At 42.1% G+C, this 21,841-nt stretch overlaps 1 protein-coding gene across 5 annotated transcripts in view; it reads right to left on the minus strand.

Moving 5' to 3' along the window:
- wdr33 (WD repeat domain 33) overlaps window positions 1-21,841 on the minus strand; it is a 38,869-nt gene that overhangs the window by 8,629 nt on the left and 8,399 nt on the right. For 4 of the 5 annotated variants that reach the window (XM_031809819.1, XM_031809820.1, XM_031809822.1 and 1 more), the window contains exons 5-15: window positions 20,317-20,412; window positions 19,928-20,079; window positions 15,918-16,015; window positions 9,193-9,319; window positions 8,614-8,768; window positions 8,192-8,270; window positions 7,768-7,878; window positions 4,816-4,910; window positions 1,322-1,408; window positions 966-1,105; window positions 709-819 (exon numbers count right to left, since the gene is read on the minus strand). In XM_031809819.1, the coding sequence (XP_031665679.1) occupies window positions 709-819; window positions 966-1,105; window positions 1,322-1,408; window positions 4,816-4,910; window positions 7,768-7,878; window positions 8,192-8,270; window positions 8,614-8,768; window positions 9,193-9,319; window positions 15,918-16,015; window positions 19,928-20,079; window positions 20,317-20,412 (1,251 nt within the window). The remainder of the gene's footprint in view (window positions 1-708; window positions 820-965; window positions 1,106-1,321; window positions 1,409-4,815; window positions 4,911-7,767; window positions 7,879-8,191; window positions 8,271-8,613; window positions 8,769-9,192; window positions 9,320-15,917; window positions 16,016-19,927; window positions 20,080-20,316; window positions 20,413-21,841) is intronic. The other variant, XM_031809821.1, reaches the window with a different exon arrangement.

The raw sequence follows: 21,841 nt of genomic DNA on the forward strand, positions 1-21,841 counted from the left end.
ATTTCTAATAATCTATTATTTTCGTCAGATTTCATGAATGTAAACAGCCGAGCTGGAACGTCCTCAAAAACACTAGCGTCGATACTCGCAAGAACCTGTCCATGTTTTCTTTCCCACGAGAATGTTATTTTTGCAATGAAATTTTTAAAATGTAATGCTCTGATACTACCAATGTTCACGGGTCAGTTTTGTTCACATCTGAAAAGCAATACAGGTCTAAGAGCCTGCCACAGAGGGATGACGTCATCCGTGGAAGATGCATACAGATGTTCTGTGCTGTGGCTACGTGAGGACATAGTTCCAGTTCTGAGTAACCAAATTCCAGCAATTAATTCAGCAGTATGCACGTAAAAAAAATCCCTGCTACCTCCAACTATCAGACTTAGTTTGAAGTATTTTTTAGGGAGTTTCGGCTTGTTTCGGCTAACATCGATCCAGCCGTTTCCATTCTTGAAATCTGACAATGGTAGCCTGAAGTAAATAATGGATTATTGTGGATTTTGTCACCATGGCCCTTCAGGCACAACTCAAGTTAAGGCCCAAATATAGACTTTGCATGAACTATCCTTTGAATTTGAAACAAATGCCTGTAGCTGCACTGCAGGGCTAGGTTTGTTGACCTTTGACCTAAAATGCATTTCTCTTGCACATTTTTGTCACTGACACCTTTGTCACATTTTTTTGTTTGTTTCAAAGAAGACCTCTCACCTCTAGCATCATCGGGTTGGTGTTTGTCTTCCCATCCATTTTCTTCTCATCCATCCTTTCTTTCTTCTCTCCTCCCGGTGGCACGAGAGGCACCTTATTGTCCGCCCAGGCCTGAAGGAAGGAAAGGGGGAGGAGACAAAGGAAGGGAGAAAGAGTGAGAAATGTCACAGAGCAAATACTCAAATTTACTCACAACAGATCCGCCGTGCTTCTTTTTCTTGTTTCTTGCATACAAAAGTGAATCAAGACTAAGTTACCTGTTGGAATTGGGCAGGGATGGGTTTGGCGTAGGGGACCTTCTTCTGTGGCACCTTCTTCTGGTCTTTCTGTAAAATCTCCTCAATCCCCCAATCCAGACCTGGGATGCTCATCTCCTCCTCGGCTGCAGTCTCTTTATCTTGAGAAAACAACATTACCCATAGTCCACCAATCTACCACTCCAACCTTGCTGGAAATGTATAGACTGTGTAAATCACAGCCCATTGCTGCAACCTTATTAGAGCTAATTCAACTGCAAAAGTAAACCTTAACCCCCCCCCAAACCATCTCTTTGACTTAGATGAGACAAAGATTTGTTTGAGAAGTGTTAATGTGTGTACGTGTGTGTCCTCACCGCTTGCCTCTTGTTCCATGGCAGCTTTGAGCTGATCGGGGATCCCCATACCAGGAATGGCAGCTAAGCTGTTTGGCTCCATGTCATCTGGAAAACAAACAGACCCAGAACCACAAGTCAAATGGTGACATCATGTAACCTTGACCGGACACGTGTCTGGCTGCAGTTAAAAAACATTTTCTACAGTACTTCAAAACACCAACTATAGAAAACATTCTTTAAGGTGATCGTGTGTTTTCCAAATTCTGCCCAAAATTTATATTTTTAACTAGATAGTTCAGTTCTTCAGTTTGTTATTGAGGGTGAATACAAGGCTTTCCAATTGATAGCTATACATTTCTTTGCAGCAATAAGACCTAGCTTACAGAACTTTCGAGACACAATGAAATGACAGCACATACTGTATATTATCCCAAAATGACCATGCAATAGAGTTCCTTTTTGCATCTCCAACAGAGATGTGACATTTCTGGGTGCATTACATGCATTCTGGCAGGAGTGCATGAAATGTCCTATGAATGATCTTAAATTGCAGTAGTTAATGCCTTATGAGCAGGTATGAGCTTTTTCACATATAGTGGGGCAAAAAAGTATTTAGTCAGCCACCAATTTGGCATGTTCTCCCACTTAAAAAGATGAGGCCTGAAATTTTCATCATAGGTACACTTCAATTATGAAAGACAAAATGACAACAAAAAAAAAACAGAAAATCACATTGTAGGATTTCTAATGAATTTATTTGCAAATTATGGTGGAAAATAAGTATTTGGTCACCTACAAACAAGCAAGATTTCTGGCTCTCACAGACCTGTAACTTCTTCTTTAAGAGGCTCCTCTGTCCTCCAGTCGTTACCTGTATTAATGGCACCTGTTTGAACTTGTTATCAGTAGAAAAGACACCTGTCCACAACCTCAAACAGTCACACTCCAAACTCCACTATGGCCAAGACCAAAGAGCTGTCAAAGGACACCAGAAACAAAATTGTAGACCTGCACCTGGCTGGGAAGACTGAATCTGCAATAGGTAAGCAGCTTGGTTTTAAGAAATCAACTGTGGGAGCAATTATTAGGAAATGGAAGACATACAAGACCACTGATAATCTCCCTCGATCTGGGGCTCCACGCAAGACCTCACCCCGTGGGGTCAAAATGATCACAAGAACGGTGAGCAAAAATCCCAGAACCACACGGGGGGACCTAGTGAATGACCTGCAGAGAGCTGGGACCAAAGTAACAAAGCCTACCATCAGTAACACACTACGCCGCCAGGGACTCAAATCCTGCAGTGCCAGACGTGTCCCCCTGCTTAAGCCAGTACATGTCCAGGCCCGTCTGAAGTTTGCTAGAGAGCATTTGAATAATCCAGAAGAAGATTGGGAGAATGTCATATGGTCAGATGAAACCAAAATATTGTTGTGTTTGGAGGACAAAGAATGCTGATGTTGAAACATCATGCTTTGGGGCTGTTTTTCTGCAAAGGGACCAGGACGACTGACGGAAAGAATGAATGGGGCCATGTATCGTGAGATTTTGAGTGAAAACCTCCTTCCATCAGCAAGGGCATTGAAGATGAAACGTGGCTGGGTCTTTCAGCATAACAATGATCCCAAACACATCGCCCGGGCAACGAAGGAGTGGCTTCGTAAGAAGTATTTCAAGGTCCTAGAATGGCCTAGCCAGTCTCCAGATCTCAACCCCATAGAAAATCTTTGGAGGGAGTTGAAAGTCCGTGTTGCCCAGCAACAGCCCCAAAACATCACTGCTCTAGAGGAGATCTGCATGGAGGAATGGGCCAAAATACCAGCAACACTGTGCGAAAACCTTGTGAAGACTTACAGAAAACATTTGACCTCTGTCATTGCCAACAAAGGGTATATAACAAAGTATTGAGATAAACTTTTGTTATGACCAAATACTTATTTTCCACCATAATTTGCAAATAAATTCATTCTCCAATGTCATTTTCTGGATTTTTTTTCTCATTTTGTCTGTCATAGTTGAAGTGTACCTATTATGAAAATTACAGGCCTCTCATCTTTTTAAGTGGAAGAACTTGCACAATTGGTGGCTGACTAAATACTTTTTTGCCCCACTGTATCTGTGACCAATGGTTCTCCTCAGTTTCCCATTTTTTCCTTCTAGGTTCTGAACCATCAGGTAGAGTTTCAATGATATAACTTGGCAATCAACTTCTTTGGCGTAGCAGCTTCTTTCAGGATTGTTTCTATGCTAGATGCCTTCAGTTCATCCAGATTCTGTTGAAGCGATTGTACTTAAAGAAATCGGCCTTGGATAAGCCAACTCTTTCTTTCTTATAATTGATTGAATGACAGTAGAGATCCATCATAGTATGTTCAAAAGTCATGATGCCACTTTGGTGCCAGGACTTAAAGGTGTTGTCATTAAACACTAGAGGTAAGGTGGGGTTATTCCAAATAGGGTTGCCTGGCGATATTGGTTCTTTTCACCTCATTAACTCTCCCAAACACAAATGGAATTGAGAATCATTGGATTGTCTGTTTCTTTCTTCCACGCCTTGGACCCGAAGTCGTGAATCTATTTTAGATCATAAGGTATAACATTTATGGCTTAGATAATCCTCCATGCACAAGGATAATCTGCTGTCCATTGCCTAGTGAACACAGTTGTGCAGCCCAGTAATCGAGTACCACAGTTTGAGTCATAATACCCATAAAACCTAGCAGTCAAACAAGGAAATTGTTCCAATAATTTTTCTACCATACATTTTTCCATAGGGGATTTTAGAAACACTTAAAACAAGGGCTGCGTTTCCTGTAGGCTTACCCTGGTGTGACGTTTTGATAACCGTGGAAATCTCTCTTGGACAAGGTGACTTTTATCAATATATTCGCCTGTATTTACCCCAAAAAAACAAACGCTAATTAGCTGCTAATGTGGCCATCAAAGAACTACAAATGCCATGATGATCTGGCATTTGACTGCCGAATCGAGACAAAGGTAAAAATGTCTGGATTAACTATCTAATGTTAGCGAAATTGTAATAAATAAACTGGTGAAATTTAATTAAATTGACAATTCTGTGAACTGTCTTATGCAAGTTTTAAATTGACACAACGGTTCACAAAGATGTCTGCTAGAGATGACGTGCAGGAGCTTGCAGGGATTTGTAGTCTTGCATGTTGTCTACTTTGATATTCTAATTAGCATTTTGGAATCAGAGTAAATAGAGCCGAACATATTGATAAAAGTCACCTTGTCCTATAGAGATTTACATGGTTATCAAAACATTATGCCAGGGCAAGCCTACACTAAACATATTCCTTATTTTAAATTATTCTAAAATCCCCTACAGGCAAAATTAATTGTGGGAAAAAAATTGGAACCATTTCCCTGTTTGACCGCTAGGTTTTCTGGGTATTATAACACCTCCACTGTGGGGGTCTATACACAGACAAATTCAAACACACACACACACACACACACCTCACACAAAGTATTCCTATGCATCATACCGTATTCCACTCCATCCTCTGACATCCCAGGTAACAAATTCAGATTGTATCGGTCCCTCATCTTGTCCCCTGGTCGATTCCTCGTCCAGAATTTACTGAAAGGGATATAAATCACGCAGGAAACACTTCAAAGCACACCAGAACAGACATCCAAAATAACAATAATTTGTCCCATTTCACAGGTGTATATTATATACTCATGTGTGAATTGGAAATGTGTTTTTTTGCATATCCCAACTACCCTGAGATACCCTTGGAGAGTGGGGTCCGAGCAGGGTCTGCCATTATCAACGGCGACCCTGGAGCAATTAGGATTAAGTGCCTTGCACAAGGGCACAGACAATTTTTCACCTGGTCGGCTCATGATTTCGAACTAGAGGCCTTTAGGTTAATGGCCCCACGCTATCTGCCGCACCTCGTGACACATTCAGTATGCGGCCAATGTGGAAATCAAACCCAAAACCTACCAACAGAGCCATTAGCAAACCATGGGACAATGGAAATATGGGAGAAAGGTCTATCAATAGGGGTGCGCAAGACAAGATAATTCAAGAGCCATGTAGGCTCCGATATGATACAGGAACGATACGTTTTAGTTCAAAATGATTAGTTGAGATTCGATGCACTAACATTTGTTGCATTTAGACATGAGTTTTCCATTCTAAATTAAGGCCTACCTCTCGCTGGACAGCGCGGGAAGCTGTGCACCATGCGTAGAAATGTTACAACGGATAATGACAGCTATTGGGGTGGCTCGGCATGTGAGATGACTTGTAGATCCATTACTGTCATACACAGTTACACATGGGAGAGGGCGCCCCAGTTCAGTCAGAAAAGACTTCAATCATTTTTGGAAGGGAAAAGGGAAGTAACGCGAGTAAAAAACATTAGTGAACCGGTGGTTCGTAAAGTTAATTGGTTTCCTGACCGATACATGCCACATTTGGATCAGTTAAGAGTCCCACGGACCAACGTGCTCGTATCTTAAACCTTTGTACCGGACTCCGATTTAGATCAGTGAATTGTTACACCCTCATCTTTCAACCTTATGAACAATTCCATTTATTTAGTCTTGCTTCCCTGTCTACACGGAACAAAAATATAAAATGGAACATAAGTGTTAGTCCCATGTTTCATGAGCTGAAATAAAAATTCCTGGGAAATGTTCCATATTCACAAAAAGTTTATTTCTCTAACATGTTGTGCACAAATGTTTACATTCCTGTTAGTGAGCATTTCTCCTTAACAAGGATAATCCATCCACCTTACAGGTGTGGCATATCAAGAAGCTGATTAAACAGCATGATCATTACACAGGGGCACCTTGTGCTGGGGACAATAAAAGGCCACTAAAATGTGCAGTTTTGTCACAACACAATGCCACAGATGTCTCAAGTTTTGAGGGAGCGTGCAATTGTCCTGCGGACAGTAGGAATGTCCACTGGTGCTGTTGCCAGATAATCTAATGTTCATTTCTCGACTATAAGCCACCTCCAATGTCGTTTTGAGAATTTTGCAGTATGTCCAACCAGAATCACAAGTGTATGGTGTCATGTGGGTGAGCGGTTTTCTGATGGCAACGTTGTGGTGGCGGTGGGGTTACGGTATGGGCAGACATAAGCTACAGACAATGAACAAAATTGCATTTTATCAATGGCAATTTGAATGCACAAAAATAACGTGACGAGATCCTGAGGCCATTGTAATGCCATTCATTTGCCGGCATCACCTAATTTTTCAGCATGATAATGTACGGCCCCATGATGCAAAGATCTGTACACAATTCCTGGAAGCTGAACATTTCCTAGTTATTCCATGGCTTCCAGACTCAGACATGTCACCCATTGAGAATGTTTTGGATGCTCTGGATCGACATGTACCACAGTGTGTTCCAGTTCTCGCCAATATCCAGCAACTTCGCACAGCCATTGAAGTAGAGTTGGACAACATTCCAAAAATCAACAGCCTGATCAACTGTACGCCAAGGCGATGTGTCGCGCCTCATGAGGAAAATGGTGGTCACACCATTTGTTGCGTTGATATTTTTGTTCCATATACACTCTGGTATGGGTGGAGAGTTCGTGTACAACCATTGTTGTGATTCTCTATGTCTTGTGTATACAGTGCATTCAGAAAGTATTCAGACCCCTTGAGTTTTCCATACTTTATTATGTTACAGCCTTACTCAGCCTCCCCCCCTAAATCTACACACAATACTCCAAAATGACAAAGCAAAAATAAGTTTAGAAATTTTATCAAATGTATTAAAAATAAAAAGCTGAAATATCACTTTAACGTAAGTATTCAGACCCTTTACTCAGTAATTTGTTGAAGGACCTTTGGCAACGATTACATGCTTGAATCTTCTTGGGTATGACACTACAACTTTGTCAAGTTTGATGGGGAACATCGCTGCACAGATATTTTCAGGTCTCTCCAGAGATGTTAGATCGGGTTCAAGTCTGGGGTCTGGCCATTGTGTTCTTGGGGACCTTCAATGCTGCAGACATTTTTTGGTACCCTTCCCCAGATCTGTGCCTCGACACAATCCTGTCCCGGAGTTCTATGGACAATTCCTTCGACCACATGGCTTGGTTTTTGTTCAGACATGCACTGTCAACTGTGGGACCGTATATAGACAGGTGTGTGCCTTTGCAAATCATGTCCAATCAAACATCTCAAGGATGATTAATAGAAACAGGATGCACCTGAGCTCAAATTTCAAGGGACTGAATACTTATGTATATAAGGTATCTATTTACTATTTTTAATACATTTGCAGAAATGTATAAAAAACTGCTTTCGCTTTGTCATTATGGGGTATTGAGTGTAGATTGAGGAAAATGTTGTATTTAATCAATTTTCTAATAAGGCTCTAATGTAACAAAACGTGGAAAACGTCAACGGGACTGAATACTTTCCGAATGCACTTTATGCAACTTGTAAGCTTACCTGGTGTGGTCGTTGGATCCCGAGCAGAGGATGTGCCCGAGCGGGTGCCACGCCAGGCTCCAGATCATGCCCTCATGGGCCATCTCCATTCCGCCCACCTCCTTCTCCACACTGACAGAAAGCACAGTAGGAATAAATGATAAGAGCAGGATGTGACATGAAACGGTCATAATTGGTAATGAACCCTGTCCTTCGTAACAAGTCTAATGTCATGACTATAGGCTGTGTAGGAATTATTCACTTTGAGGTATCCAGACTACATTTAGGAGCATTGCCTCTTACACACGATTAATGCTTGCAATCAAACATTTTTTTTTTTTAACGTTGTTCGTTGAAATGACAGTCTGGCAAAGGAATCAAGCCTCTGGCAAGTGATTGGTAGAGATCCTGTGTGTCGATTTGAGGCTTGAGCTGTCACTCTTACCCTACGTTCCAGAAGAGGAGGGATCCATCCGAGCCTCCGCTGGCGAACAGGCCTTCGTGGACAGGGTGCCACGCTACAGCTGGAGACAGGAGACAAAGGGTTAACACACATATTTCACTAACATAAGTTTAATGTCTCAAACTCAGGATCACCACAAAAATAGTCTAGAGTCTGTCAACTCAAGGAGTTTCTCCTGCACCAGTAAAAACGATAGAGGACGTATTCACACCCTTGACAGAGCACAGCAGAAACAATCCATAGAAACACTCATGATATTCATCCACATACACACACATGCATACACAGGGTAAATAAACTAAGCAACATTTGGCATAACATTCCTCTAACTACAGCAGAGGCCATTTGCTGAACTAGGTGCTAAATGGAATAGGCCAAGTCAAGTCAGTCAAGCCAAAGCATACCTGTGGCCTCTTTCTTGTGGCCCCGGAACACCTGTAGCTCCTCCTTGAGGTTGCGGATGTCAAAGAGCTTACACAGGTGGTCGCGGGACGCTGTCAGCAGCCAGTTACCGTTCAGGTTCCATTTCACCTCCATCACCGTGTTCTTATGGGCGTGACTGACGGAGAGGTAGGGTGAAAGATGGGAAGAGAGTAAGGTACTGACACTTTTTACACACTACTAAGCAGAGCCAAGCTGTGCAGGCTTGGTTGTGCATCAGGTTGCTGCCTGAACCGTGTGGAAAGGACGAATATCAGAGCCAGCACAGTACATATCAGCTTGGCACGGTAGTGTAAAAAGGGTATAGGTTTCTTTCTATCCTCTAAGTTACCTCAAGCATTTTAAAATTGATTGAACTATTTTACAGCTCCTTTTACCAACAGTCATCTACTGAGAAACTATATAGTAGCAACAATTTTAACAAGAAAGCACAAATTGTTACGGAGAAGTAACACATTTTGTTAGATAATTTCTCAGGCGGCTCTGGGTTATGTGGATGGGGTGCTTCATGCCGCTTTCCGGTGCCTTTGGGTAAAACTCACAGTGTGGCCAAACTCTGTCCGGTCTTGGGATCCCAGAATTTTATTGGCTGCTGGCTATCTTTGCTCCCTGAAACCACCAGGCCTTTAGTGGGATGCCAGTCCACACACTTCACGTCAGCTCCATGACCTGTTGAGGAAGAACACCTTTAGTATCTGTAGGTGTGTGTCAGAGGCAAAAAGGACAGGACAAATATACAATCGTTCACTTGTATGTAAGAGGTGGTGCGGTCTACGGGTGTGTGTGACAAAGACGGTGTGTTTAGGGGGGGGGGTCACTCAATTCCACCCTCACTCACTGTGGGGTGAGTAAACATAAAACTTGGGCAATATACTTGTACCAATGCACATACATTATTATTAAAATAGTAGATGTGGAGGCAGACCAAATCCAAAGTATTTACACATACCGGAAGATTGCAAAGCGTGTGTAAGCCAAGAGAGAGCAAAAGAGGTGAACAAACGTAATTGAGACACCAACAAGGTTTAACAATGTGTACATTTGTGTGATAGGAGATACATGAGTGTACAAACCATTAGTGATAACATGACTGGTTGACCTTGTAAAAATTTGGAACAAATTAACTAAGCCAATTCCTCTGGGTGTTAGGCACTCAACAATTTTACCTTTTGATTCTACAAGGTCTACATAAGCACTACATGACACCAAATAAACGTTGCCTTTGTTTTACCTGACATTGCTATAAGCAGTTTAACATTCTACAAACAAATATGTTGGGATTTATGACAGTTCACATCAAGTGATTGTGAGCAGTGCATTCTTGCGTGTAACCCCTTCGGCCTAAATATTTACATGAAAGCACACACAGGGGTTCCATTTCAAGAATATGTGCACAGGTAGATATATGCTTGTAATAATGTACTTCCATGTAAAAACAAAACATGGTGAAGGAGTGAGAAGACATTCACTTTGTTTGGCTTTAAATGGGTGCAGATTGACTGTGTGTGTGAGTGTGTGTGTAAATCATCTACACACCAGAGATTGGATACCCTGCGATTCAGCATCCTCACAGTCTAAGACACATCTTAGATAATCATGGCTTGACACATTCCAACTAGCTTAGATCGATGGCTTTTAAAAACATGTTCAACTTAACTCAAAATTATACAAATACAAGGTACATTGAAAATAATGTCCTCAGTCTGCTGGGTCCTTCATACCGGTGTTAATGTTTGAATCAACTCCATCTCACATAACACAAATGCCTTGTGGTTCCCTTACTAAACCAGACAGGATCAGGGGGGGGGGGGTACTTACTACATTAACTTAGTTAAAAGCTGCTAATTTTGCCTTTTGACTATGTAGTAAAATAGTACTAAATTCATTTTTACCTAGAAGTGCAGCAAGGCATTTCCGCTGTAAAAGCACATTATTTGAATATGAACATAAGACAAATGGGTAAATTGATAGCTACATCACCAATCAATTTATTAAGTGGAAACAAAACTAAGGGAGTAGTGAAATAAACTCAGCAAAAAAAGAAACGTCCCTTTTTCAGGACCCTGTCTTTCGAAGATAATTAGTCAAATCCAAATAACTTCACAGATCTTCATTGTAAAGGGTTTTAAACACCGTTTCCCATGCTTGTTCAATGAACCATAAACAATTCATGAACATGCATCTGTGGAACGGTCGTTAAGACACTAACAGCTTACAGACGGTAGGCAATTAAGGTCACAGTTATAAAAACTTAGGACACTAAAGAGGCCTTTCTACTGACACTGAAAAATACCAAAAGAAAGATGCCCAGGGTCCCTGCTCATCTGCGTGAACGTGCCTTAGGCATACTGCAAGGAGGCATGAGGACTGCAGATGTGGCCAGGGCAATAAATGGCAATGTCTGTACTGTGAGACGCCTAAGACAGCGCTACAGGGAGACAGGACGGACAGCTGATCGTCCTTGCAGTGGCAGACCACGTGTAACAACACCTGCACAGGTTCGGTACATCTGAACATCACACCTGTGGAACAGGTACAGGATGGCAACAACTGCCCAAGTTACACCAGGAACGCCCAATCCCTCCATCAGTGCTCAGACTGTCCGCAATAGGCTGAGAGAGGCTGTACTGAGGGCTTGTAGGCCTGTTGTAAGGCAGGTCCTCACCAGACATCACGGGCAACAACGTCACCTATGGGCACAAACCCACCCTCGCTGGACCAGACAGGACTGGTAAAAAGTGCTCTTCACTGTCGAGTTGTGGTTTTGTCTCACTAGGGGTGATGGTCGGATTCAAGTTTATCGTCTAAGGAATGAGCTGTACTTTGGAGCAGGATCGATTTGGAGGTGGCGAGTCAGTCATGGTCTGGGGCGGTGTGTTACAGCATCATCGGTCTGAGCTTGTTGTCATTGCAGGCAATCTCAACGCTGTGCGTTACAGGGAAGACATCCTGCGCCTTCAAATGGCACCCTTCCTGCAGGCTCATCCTGACAGGACCCTCCAGCATGACAATGCCACCAGCCATACTGCTCGTTCTGTGCGCGATTTCTGGCAAGACAGGAATGTCAGTGTTCTGCCATGGCCAGCGAAGAGCCCGGATCTCAATCCCATTGCGCACGTCTGGGACCTGTTGGATCGGAGGGTGAGGGCTAGGGCCATTCCCCCCAAAAATGTCCGGGAAATTGCAGGTGCCTTGGTGGAAGAGTGGGGTAACATCTCACAGCAAGAACTGGCAAATCTGGTGCAGTCCATGAGGAGGAGATGCACTGCAGTACTTAATGCAGCTGGTGGCCACACCAGATACTGACTGTTACTTTTGATTTTGACCCCCCTTTGTTCAGGGACACATTATTCCATTTCTGTTAGTCACATGTCTGTGGAACTATTTCAGTTTATGTCTCAGTTGTTGAATCTTATGTTCATACAAATATTTACACATTTTAAGTTTGTTGAAAATAAACGCAGTTGACAGAGAGAGGACGTTTCTTTTTTTGCTTAGTGTATATAAACTAAAAGTCAATTCACTCAAGATTTGCACAAATCTTTGAGTGTATCTCTAGTTATGGTACACAAGGCTTCTCAATACCCACAAATCAAAACAACCGTTGTCAACCAACGGTAATGCATTAGGTTATATTCAAAATTTCAGGGTGTCTAGAGGAAAAAGAAACGGCAAACTTGTTAAGTAAAAGTAAAACTCTGCATTTATTCTTCAATGAGCACAGAAAAGTTTAGTTTATTGAAAGGCTAAAAAAAACACAAGCAAGACAAACTGTTTTCAAGTAGGCTAAGTGATAATTTATGCATTATTCTTCAATGAGCACAGTAAAAATGATTTTGTTACAAAATAAATAAAGCAAGCAGAAGGGCCTTAACCGAAGTCGGACGACAAGTAAACTTGCACACACGGTACAGAATCTGTGAATAAGCCAATTGCAGATTAGGCCTAAACTTTCTGCATGGCCTGTGAATAGTTAACGTACACAAATTGTCAGACTGCAACTGTGAACATATTAGCATAATACTAAAACAAGATGTTTGCTTTATTCATACTTGGCTGAAAGCATTTTATTCAATTCGCACAAGGATGCAAACATGCACTACAATGAATTACCCCCAATCCCTTCGCTAGTCTGAGTATCTGTCTAACATTCCACTCACTCCTTGTACTCCGTGTCATGGTGCCAAAGACAAACTACAGAGTGGAATATAATAGCTGAACAGAGACTGGCAACAAGGCTATCCCTTCCCAGCAATTATTAAAAGAAAGCAAAGCATGTTATCAAGGAGGAATGTTTTTTCTTGACTAGGGTGTTTATGCAACAAAGACTTGATGTGACTGTGAATCATGCTGAACCATCCTGATCCTGACACACCACAGAAAACACACCAAACCATGTACTCTTATGATGTACTACAAGGAGGTGGGACACTGAAACCAGTTCCTGTGGATATAGTATGCCATCACTAATAAATCCTGCTCAGCCTACAATGCATTCGGAAAGTATTTTCCACATTTTGTTATGATACAGCCTTATTCTAAACTGCATTAAATGTTTTTTTCCCCGCTCATCAATCTACACACAATAATGACAATGCAAACACAGGTCTCAAGAAATGTTAGCAAAGTTATACAAAATAAAAAACGGAAATATCACATTTACATAAGTATTCAGACCTTTTACTCAGTACTTTGTTGAATCACCTTTTGGCAGTGATTACAGCCTTGAATCTTCTGGGGTATGACTATACAAGCATCTCCCAGTTTTCTCTGCAGATCAGGTTGGATAGGGAGCGTCGCTGCACAGCTATATTTAGATCTCTCCAGAGATGTTCGATTGGGTTCAAGTCCGGGCCACTCAAGGACATTAAGACTTGTCCCAGAAGCCACTCCTGCGTTGTCTTGGCTGTGTGCTTACGGTCATTGTATAGTTAGAAGGTGAACCTTTGCCCCAGTCCGATGTCCTGGGTGCTCTGGAGCAGGTTTTCATTAAGGATCTCTCTGTAGTTTGCTCTGTTCCACTTTCCCTCGATCCTGACTAGTCTCCCAGTCCCTGCTGCTGAAAAACATCCCCACAACATGATACTGCCACCACCATGCTTCACCTTAGGGATAATGCCAGGTCTCCTCCAGAAGTGACGTTTGGCATTGATGCCAAAGAGTTCAATCTTGGTTTCATCAAACCAGAGAATCTTGTTTGGCAAACTCCAAGCGGGCTGTCATGTGCCTTTTACTGAGGAGTGGCTTCTGTCTAGCTACGCTACCATAAAGGCCTGATTGTTGGGGTGCTGCAGAGATGGTTGTCCTTCTAGAAGTTTCTCCCAATATCCACAGAGGGGGCTGTCAAGAGCTCTGTCGGAGTGACCATCGGGTTCTTGGTCACCTCCCTGACCAAGGAAGGGCATTCTCCCCAGATTGCGCAGTTTGGCCGGGCAGCCAGCTCTTGGAAGTCTTGGTGGTTCCAAACTTCTTCCATTTAATGAATGATGAAGGCCACTGTGTTCTTAGGGAACTTCAATGCTGGAGACATTTTTTGGTATCTTTCCCCAGACCTGTGCCTCGACACAATCCTGTCTCGGAGCTCTACGGACAATTCCGACAGTTGCACTGTCAACTGTGGGACTTTATATAGACAGGTATGTGCCTTTCCAAAATACATCCAATCAATTTAATTTACCACAGGTGGACTCCAATGAAGTTGTAGAAACATCCCAAGGCAAATCAATGGAAACAAAATGCACCTGATCTCAATTTCAATTCTTATAGCAAAGGGTCTGAATACTTATGTAAATAAGGTCTGTTTTTATTTGTATAAATTTGCAAACATTTCTAAAAACCTATTTTCGCTTTGTTATTATGGGGTATCATGTGGAGATTGTTGGAAAAAAATATTGAATACATTTTAGAATAAGGCTGCAGCGTAACAAAATGTGGAAAAAGTCAAGGGGCCTGAATACTTTCCGTATGCACTGTATTAGTGCATGAAATGGTGTTGAAAGATGAACAATAAAGGGGAAGTTCAGTATTGTACAACTTAATGTAAGATAGTTGCTCATGAAAGTAGTTGAGGGACCAGTACAAAATGTAAACAGCAACTACAAACTTTAGCCATCGTTATCTAAAAATCTAAATGGGAGTAGTTACATGCGGTTCCCGGGGGGGAAATTTTTTCAAATCACCTTAAAATAACATCAAATTATTAAGCTATTTGGCAATTCCACTTTTAAAGGGTGCGACTTGCCCCATTAATCCCATAGATTTTTAGCTGGCTGTGGCAAAAGTTAGCTCAAGTTTGTGGTAGCTGTTAAAAAAAAAAATTATATATATATATATATATATATATATATATATATATAAATGAACCATGGATTACAGTTTCTCCTGGCCCATAGACTACTTCAGGGGAAGAACCATTAAACAAAGAAATATTAAGGAAAACATTAAGAAACCATCTAACATTAAGGTGCAAAATATGAACTTCCATTTTAAAACAGTGAATCATTTTGTAATTCTGATATTAAAAGGAGATAACCGCCCAACATAAGCAGTATTGAGACCAAAGATGATCAGTTATGCTTTTCCCTAGATGACCACTACTGTACAACAAAATAAAAACAAACAATAACTTTTTACATAATATAGACTAAGTCAGTAGTACACTGCTTGAAACTGATTAATGGCAAACTCAGGCATCCGTCTAACACTTCTAGCTAGCTAGATAAAAAGAAGCAGCTGTTATTTACTGCAGATAGTGGTGTGAACTATAACTGCAGCTTCAAAAACCTAGCTATGGTTTATCTAACGCCATAAGTATGGTGTATCAAAAATAATAAACATGAAATAAATATGCTAATGATAGCATGCTAAGCATCAATGCTTCTGTACTGCAGAGCCCAAAGTATTTCACTCATTCAATAACTATTGGAATAACTGTTACTAACCAACTTCACCACGTAAAATACATTACGTACGTCATATATGTTTGGAAATTGAACTAGCTTTAGCCTTTATAGCTATATTATATAAAATACAAGTAATGCAATTAAAAGTCAATGCTCATGCAACGTGCCTAGTTGGTGTTGGTCTAGGCCTACCTATACAATCGCCAAGGTTTGTGTTCATGGATGGTTCAGACTTATGATTACAGTAAAGGTACAAGCCCCCGAAAAGTGTCTGCAGGAGTATCTTTTTCGGAGGGGGGTGAGTCAGTGTTCAGTGATGTGTATCAATTAGGTACAGCTGTATGTGTATTCAACAGAAAACATACCTCTGAGAATTCTCTCCTCGTGACAGCGTAGAAAGTCCCAGATGCGTACGGTTCCGTCATCAGAGCAAGTGGCAAATTTATTATCCGTAGGTGAGAAACTGAAGACAGAGTGAGGCAGGAAGAGAATCAACAATGCAGGAAGACACAGTTGGGCTCCCAGGGTTTACAACAGGGTCAAATCCTAGTACAACTTAGTACAGTACAACCACTTAGGGGGGCATCTCCTGGGCACAACAGCAACCTCTCCCATCAAGCTGTGCAGTGGCATTTAACAAAATTCACAAAACTTGGCCGGACCAGTAATGGAAACTCAAGACAAATACTATTTCATTCAACAGTCTTTCCCCACAACTAACACGCTGAGTCAATAACACTAGAACGTATCTATCCAAAATGAAACACCTACACTATATATACACAAAAGTATGTGGACACCCCTTCAAAAGAGTGGATTTGGCTATTTCAGCCACTCCCGTGGCTGACCGGTGTATAAAATCGAGCACACAGCCATGCAATTTCCATAGACAAACATTGGCAGTAGAATGGCCTTAATGAAGAGCTCAGTGACTTAACGTGGCACCGTCATAAGATGCCACCTTTCCAACAAGTCAGTTCATCATATTTAGCCTACTAGAGCTGTCCCGGTCAACTGTAAGTGCTGTTATTGTGAAGTGGAAACGTCTAGGAGCAACAACGGATCAGCCGCGAAGTGGTAGACCACACAAGCTCACACAACAGGAAAGCCAAGCGTTGAAGCGCGTAAAAATCTTCTGTCCTCGGTTGCAACACTCACTACCGACTTCCAAACGGCCTCTGGAACCAACGTCTACACAAGAACTGCTCGACGGGAACTTCATGAAATGGGTTTCCATGGAAGAGCAGCCGCACACAAGCCTAAGAGCACCATGCGCAATGCCAAGCGTCGGCTGGAGAGGTGTAAAGCTTGCCGCTAATGGACTCTGGATCAGTGGAAACGCCTTCTCTGGAGTGATGAGTCACGCTTCGCCATCTGGCAGTCCGACGGACGAATCTGGGTTTGGCAGATGCCAGGAGAACGCTACCTTCCCCAATGCATAGTGTGAACTGTAAAGTTTGGTGGAGGAAGAATAATGGTCTGGGGCTGTTTTTCATGGTTCAGGTTAGGCCCCTTAGTTCCAGTGAAGGGAAATCTTAAAGCTACAGCATACAATGACATTCTAGACAATTCTGTGCTTCCAACTTTGTGGCAGCAGTTTGGGGGATGGCCCTTTCCCGCTTCAGCATGACAATGCCCTCGTGCACAAAGCAAGGTCCATACAGAAATGGTTTGTTGAGATCGGTGTGGAAGAACTTGACTGGCCTGCACAGAGCCCTGACCTCAACCCCATTGAACACCTTTGGGATGAACTGGAATGCCGACTGAGAGCCAGGCCTAACCGCCCAACATCAGTGTCCAACCTCACTAATGCTCTTGTGGCTGAATGGATGTAGGTCCCAGCAGCAATGTTCCAACATCTCGTGGAAAGCCTTCCCAGAAGAGTGGAGGCTGTTATAGTAGCAAAGAACTCCATATTAATGCTGGATTTTGGAATGAGATGTTCGATGAGCAGGTGTCCACATACATATGTATAACAATAATAATGTGTTTTTTCATTCAGGTCTAAACTGTAACCCAAAAGCAAGCTTCACACTAGACGTAAACCCAAGTTCAATGATTCTTTCTCAGTTTGCACAAGCATTACCATCTATACTCCACCACAAATTACCAATACCTACAATAAGTGCATTTGTCTTGGCCTTACACTAAAGCAACAGTAAGCAAGCCAGCTAAAAATCGAAGTTCTGTTGAAATTCAAAATTAAATCTAAACCTGCCCTTCTTATCAACATGCACAATATCTGCAAGTGATTCATGATCTTCAACAACTCTTAGTCAGTCCCATTGTGGTCCTACCCACCTCTATTCCTATTCCCTTCAGTGTTTACAGACGGAGGTGATCAAAAAGGTGAAGCCAATATGGCGAAAGCTCCGCCTTGCCCTCCACTAGACCTTGTGAAAAGGCCATAATGCATGAACTAATCAGATTTGTGCACACAAACAAGTAGAAGCTAGGGGAAAATGTAACTCGGATGTCTAGTGTGAGATTATAGAGCAGTAGTATTTGACCAACTGAACTTCTGTAGAGATATGTCCCAGGTGGTCTGTTTTGTGGATCAAGCAATATACACTTTACAAAATGATGGAAATGATAAGCAGTGGCACCATATTATTTCCAGATTTGCTTAGGCCTAGGTCTGAAAACAGACAAACTGATTTATTTTTACAGCGTCATGAGGTAGTGCATTCCTGTTAGGCAATCAGATAATATGGCTCGATCTGTAGTTGGAGCAACAGTTGTAACATGGTGATGAACTAACATACTAGAGCCCCCCTGACCACCCAGCCTATAGGCCCAAACTTGACTCATACCAACAGCAAAGACAGCCTACACCTGACATAACAGACACCTGAGGAACTTCTTGACTAGTTCCCTAATTGCAATCTTCAGTTTGAGCATAGCCATCAATGCTTGTATGATGGCAGTGCCCTTATCCTCGTTACAATTTTCTCAGGGCTATGGCCACAACCCTGAGATGCTTTATTTTCAATTGGTCCTGGAGATTCAATGCACGTTAAAAACATTAACAACAAGACAGTAGAAGTGTCTCACAAACATTAACAGTCAAAGAAAATAAGTTGTGGCATTGAGAAATGATGTATTCAAAAGGTGAAGCTTTAAGTTGTTTTAGGTCAGAGATAAACCCAGCATAAAACCCTATTCATGATCTTTATTGTATATTTTCATAAAGCTCCATGAGGGCAACCACCACCAAAGGTAGAAATATACACAATGGCAACCTTTTATTCCACCGCCCCATTCAATGTAGATCTTAGAGCTGCAATATGTAATTTTTTGCCTGACCCAACCAAATGCACAAAGAAAAGTGTCATAGATCAATCACTCATTGAAATCAAGTCTAAGAAGCTGTAGATTTGTTCTATGTGCACTTCTATACTTCCCGTTCTTAAGTTTAGTTTTTGCATCTTTTACTTTCGGTTCTGTACACCAGCTTCAAACAGCTGAAAATGCAATATTTCACAGCGGTTTAGATGGTACAACGATTCTCTACACTATACTTGCTTGTTTTGTCACAACCTGACAATTAGGCAAACTGTTCGAATTTTAGCAACGAAAGAGCGATTTCTGCATAGTGCATCTTTAACTTTGAATATACCAGGGTTATTGGGGTGGTGGGAAGGTGGGTGGTCGAAGCGACCTTGTGGGTAGCATAGGAATTATAAGTGAAGGGTGATAGCCAACTGCTCTAACCCCAGAGGAAATTTGGTTGCGTGTTCAACAGAAATAAAGTCTTTATTCAAGAAGCTATGGGGTCACTTGTGGATGTGGGTTTTGTTACTGGGATAAATTAAATGGGAGACAACATGGGAGTGGCAATATTGGTGGATTCAAAAGGTGGGAATTGTAGATATGCATTTGCCTACATCTCAAAAAACTTCAAACCAACCATGGGACTGCGGTAAAGTGTGTGTATGGAGAGACCCTATGTGTGTCCATAAGAGGGATAATACTGTCCCCTTGTGGAAGTGCGCCACATTCAAAACTCCCTATGCAGCAACGTCAAGTGCAACCTCTCCACTTTATTCGGTATTAGTCTGTCCCCCTGGGCTCATCTATGTAAACCAGTAGTCTTTTAACGTGCGCCAATACCTTTTGAATATAGATATAGATCAACACTTTATTTAACAACACCGTGAAAATCAACCTTTTCTGTACATAGTAGTTATGTATAGAAAAAATCAAGATACACAACTCATCATGAGCCACAGGCAATGATGATGGCAATAAGAAAAGATCAGTGCAGTGTTGCGACAGCACAGACGTACATTTATCAATCATTTTCAGGGGAAACAGCAATAACAACAGTAATAGGCTGGGGTTAACTACAGAAAATGGTAGATTGTGTATAGACCTGGCCTCTCTAATCGCCTCCTTGTGAGCCTGGAACATCTTGACGTTGTTCATGTTGGACTGCCAGTACTTGACGTAGCCGCCGTGGTCAGCCGTCAGCATCCACATGTCGTTGTGAGACCAGGTCATGGCCCGCACAGGGCTGTCATGGGCCTGAGGGGAGTAGAGAGAGACTTAGTCAGAGAGAGCACTAGGACCAAAAACACAGGGCTGGAGACACATTTCTAGAAGACAGTGGATATACAGCTGACATTTCTTGTGGTTCCAAGAGGTGGTTCGCTAACCCCATGCCTAACCTTAAACTTTTTTTTAAAGAAAGTGTATTCAGCCGGCGGAGCCAAAGGTTAAGTTAATTGTAAAGTGTTGTAGGAGGGAGGATTCAATGTTCACCTGTAAGATGGTCTCAAAGTTGAAGGTGAGTCCGTTCCACAAGGTGAACTCCCCACTGGAGGCTCCTGTGACAAGACGCCTCCCCTCAGGAGTCCACTATGAACGATGGAGAGGGATGGAGGAGACATGGGGAAAGGGAGGAATAGTTTGATCAATTAAAGGGGTAATGAAGAAGGGAACAAAAAATAGTCAAGAAAAGGAAGAGAGTGAGACTGAACTTAGTAATCACATTCTGAAGTGCCCATTTATATTCTGCAGAAAACTCATTTCCTGGTGGGCCAAGTGTGTGGCTTTTGGCTTATCCCTTGTACTTGATTGATCAATTAAGTGCAAGAGCTATGTTTCCATAAACGTATCCAATGATCTTTGTCGACATTTAAAAAGTTTGCATGGAAAATAAATGCAACAAATGGCTGATACATTGCATTTCCATTGAACTTGTGTGTCGATAAAAACAGCTGGATGTAATGACAAACAAAGTCAGCTAAAACCTTGTGTCGAATAAAAATGTAGTGGTTGAAGTGTTTCCAAAATTGCGCATTAGTGACTGCCCTCCCACCTAACTGTTTCATGTCTCAGGTAGCCCACAAAAGTCAGCATGGATACAATGCAAGAATTGACTAATATTTGCCATATTCTAATAATTCTCATGTGCCAACGTATCGCCACAATTCCGTGCCATGGTGTAACTTGCCCTCCCCGGGGCACAACTGAGACAGAGGACAAGTACATTACAGTGTCTAGTTTGTGAAACAGACGCCTCACAAGTCCTCAACTAGCAGCTTCATTAAATAGTATCCGCAAAACACCAGGATCAATGTCAACAGTGAAGAGGCGACTCCGGGATGCTGACCTTCTAGGCAGTTTCTCTGTCCAGTGTCTGTTCTTTTGCCCATCTTTTTCTTTTCTTTTTATTGGCCAGTCTGAGATACGCCTCTTCACTGTTGACGTTCAGACTGGTGTTTTGCGGGTACTATTTAATGAAGCTGCCAGTTGATGACTTGTGAGGAGTCTGTTTCTAAAACTAGGTCAGTCTAATGTACTTGTCCTCTTGCTCAGTTGTGCACCGGGGCCTCCCACTACTTTCTATTCTGGTTAGAGACCGTTTGCGCTGTTCTGTGAAGGGAGTAGTACACAGCGTTGTACAAGATCTTCAGTTTCTTGGCAATTTCTCGCATGGAATAGCCTTCCATTCGCAGAACAAAAATAGACTGACGAGTTTCAGAAGAAAGATCCTTTGTTTCTGGCCATTTTGAGCCTGTAATCCGTCGATCCATCTGTGCTGTGTGCACCTTCCCCCTCGCACAGACACCAAGCTCCTCCCCCTGCCACTCACAAAAAAAGGGATGAAAGATCACTTCTTCCTCTCTGACAACAAGCCGTTTCAACTCGCTATTTGCATTTAAGGTATGTCCCAACATGTAATAAGAGGAGAACTTAACCTTTGTAACAATACCCTTAAACATAAAGGATTAGCTGGCTACTCACTAGCGGAAAGGCACACACCTGTCTATGTAAGATCCCA

The sequence above is a fragment of the Oncorhynchus kisutch genome, linkage group LG30 (genome assembly GCF_002021735.2).
Source record: "Oncorhynchus kisutch isolate 150728-3 linkage group LG30, Okis_V2, whole genome shotgun sequence".
In the NCBI taxonomy this organism is placed as follows: Eukaryota; Metazoa; Chordata; class Actinopteri; order Salmoniformes; family Salmonidae; genus Oncorhynchus; species Oncorhynchus kisutch.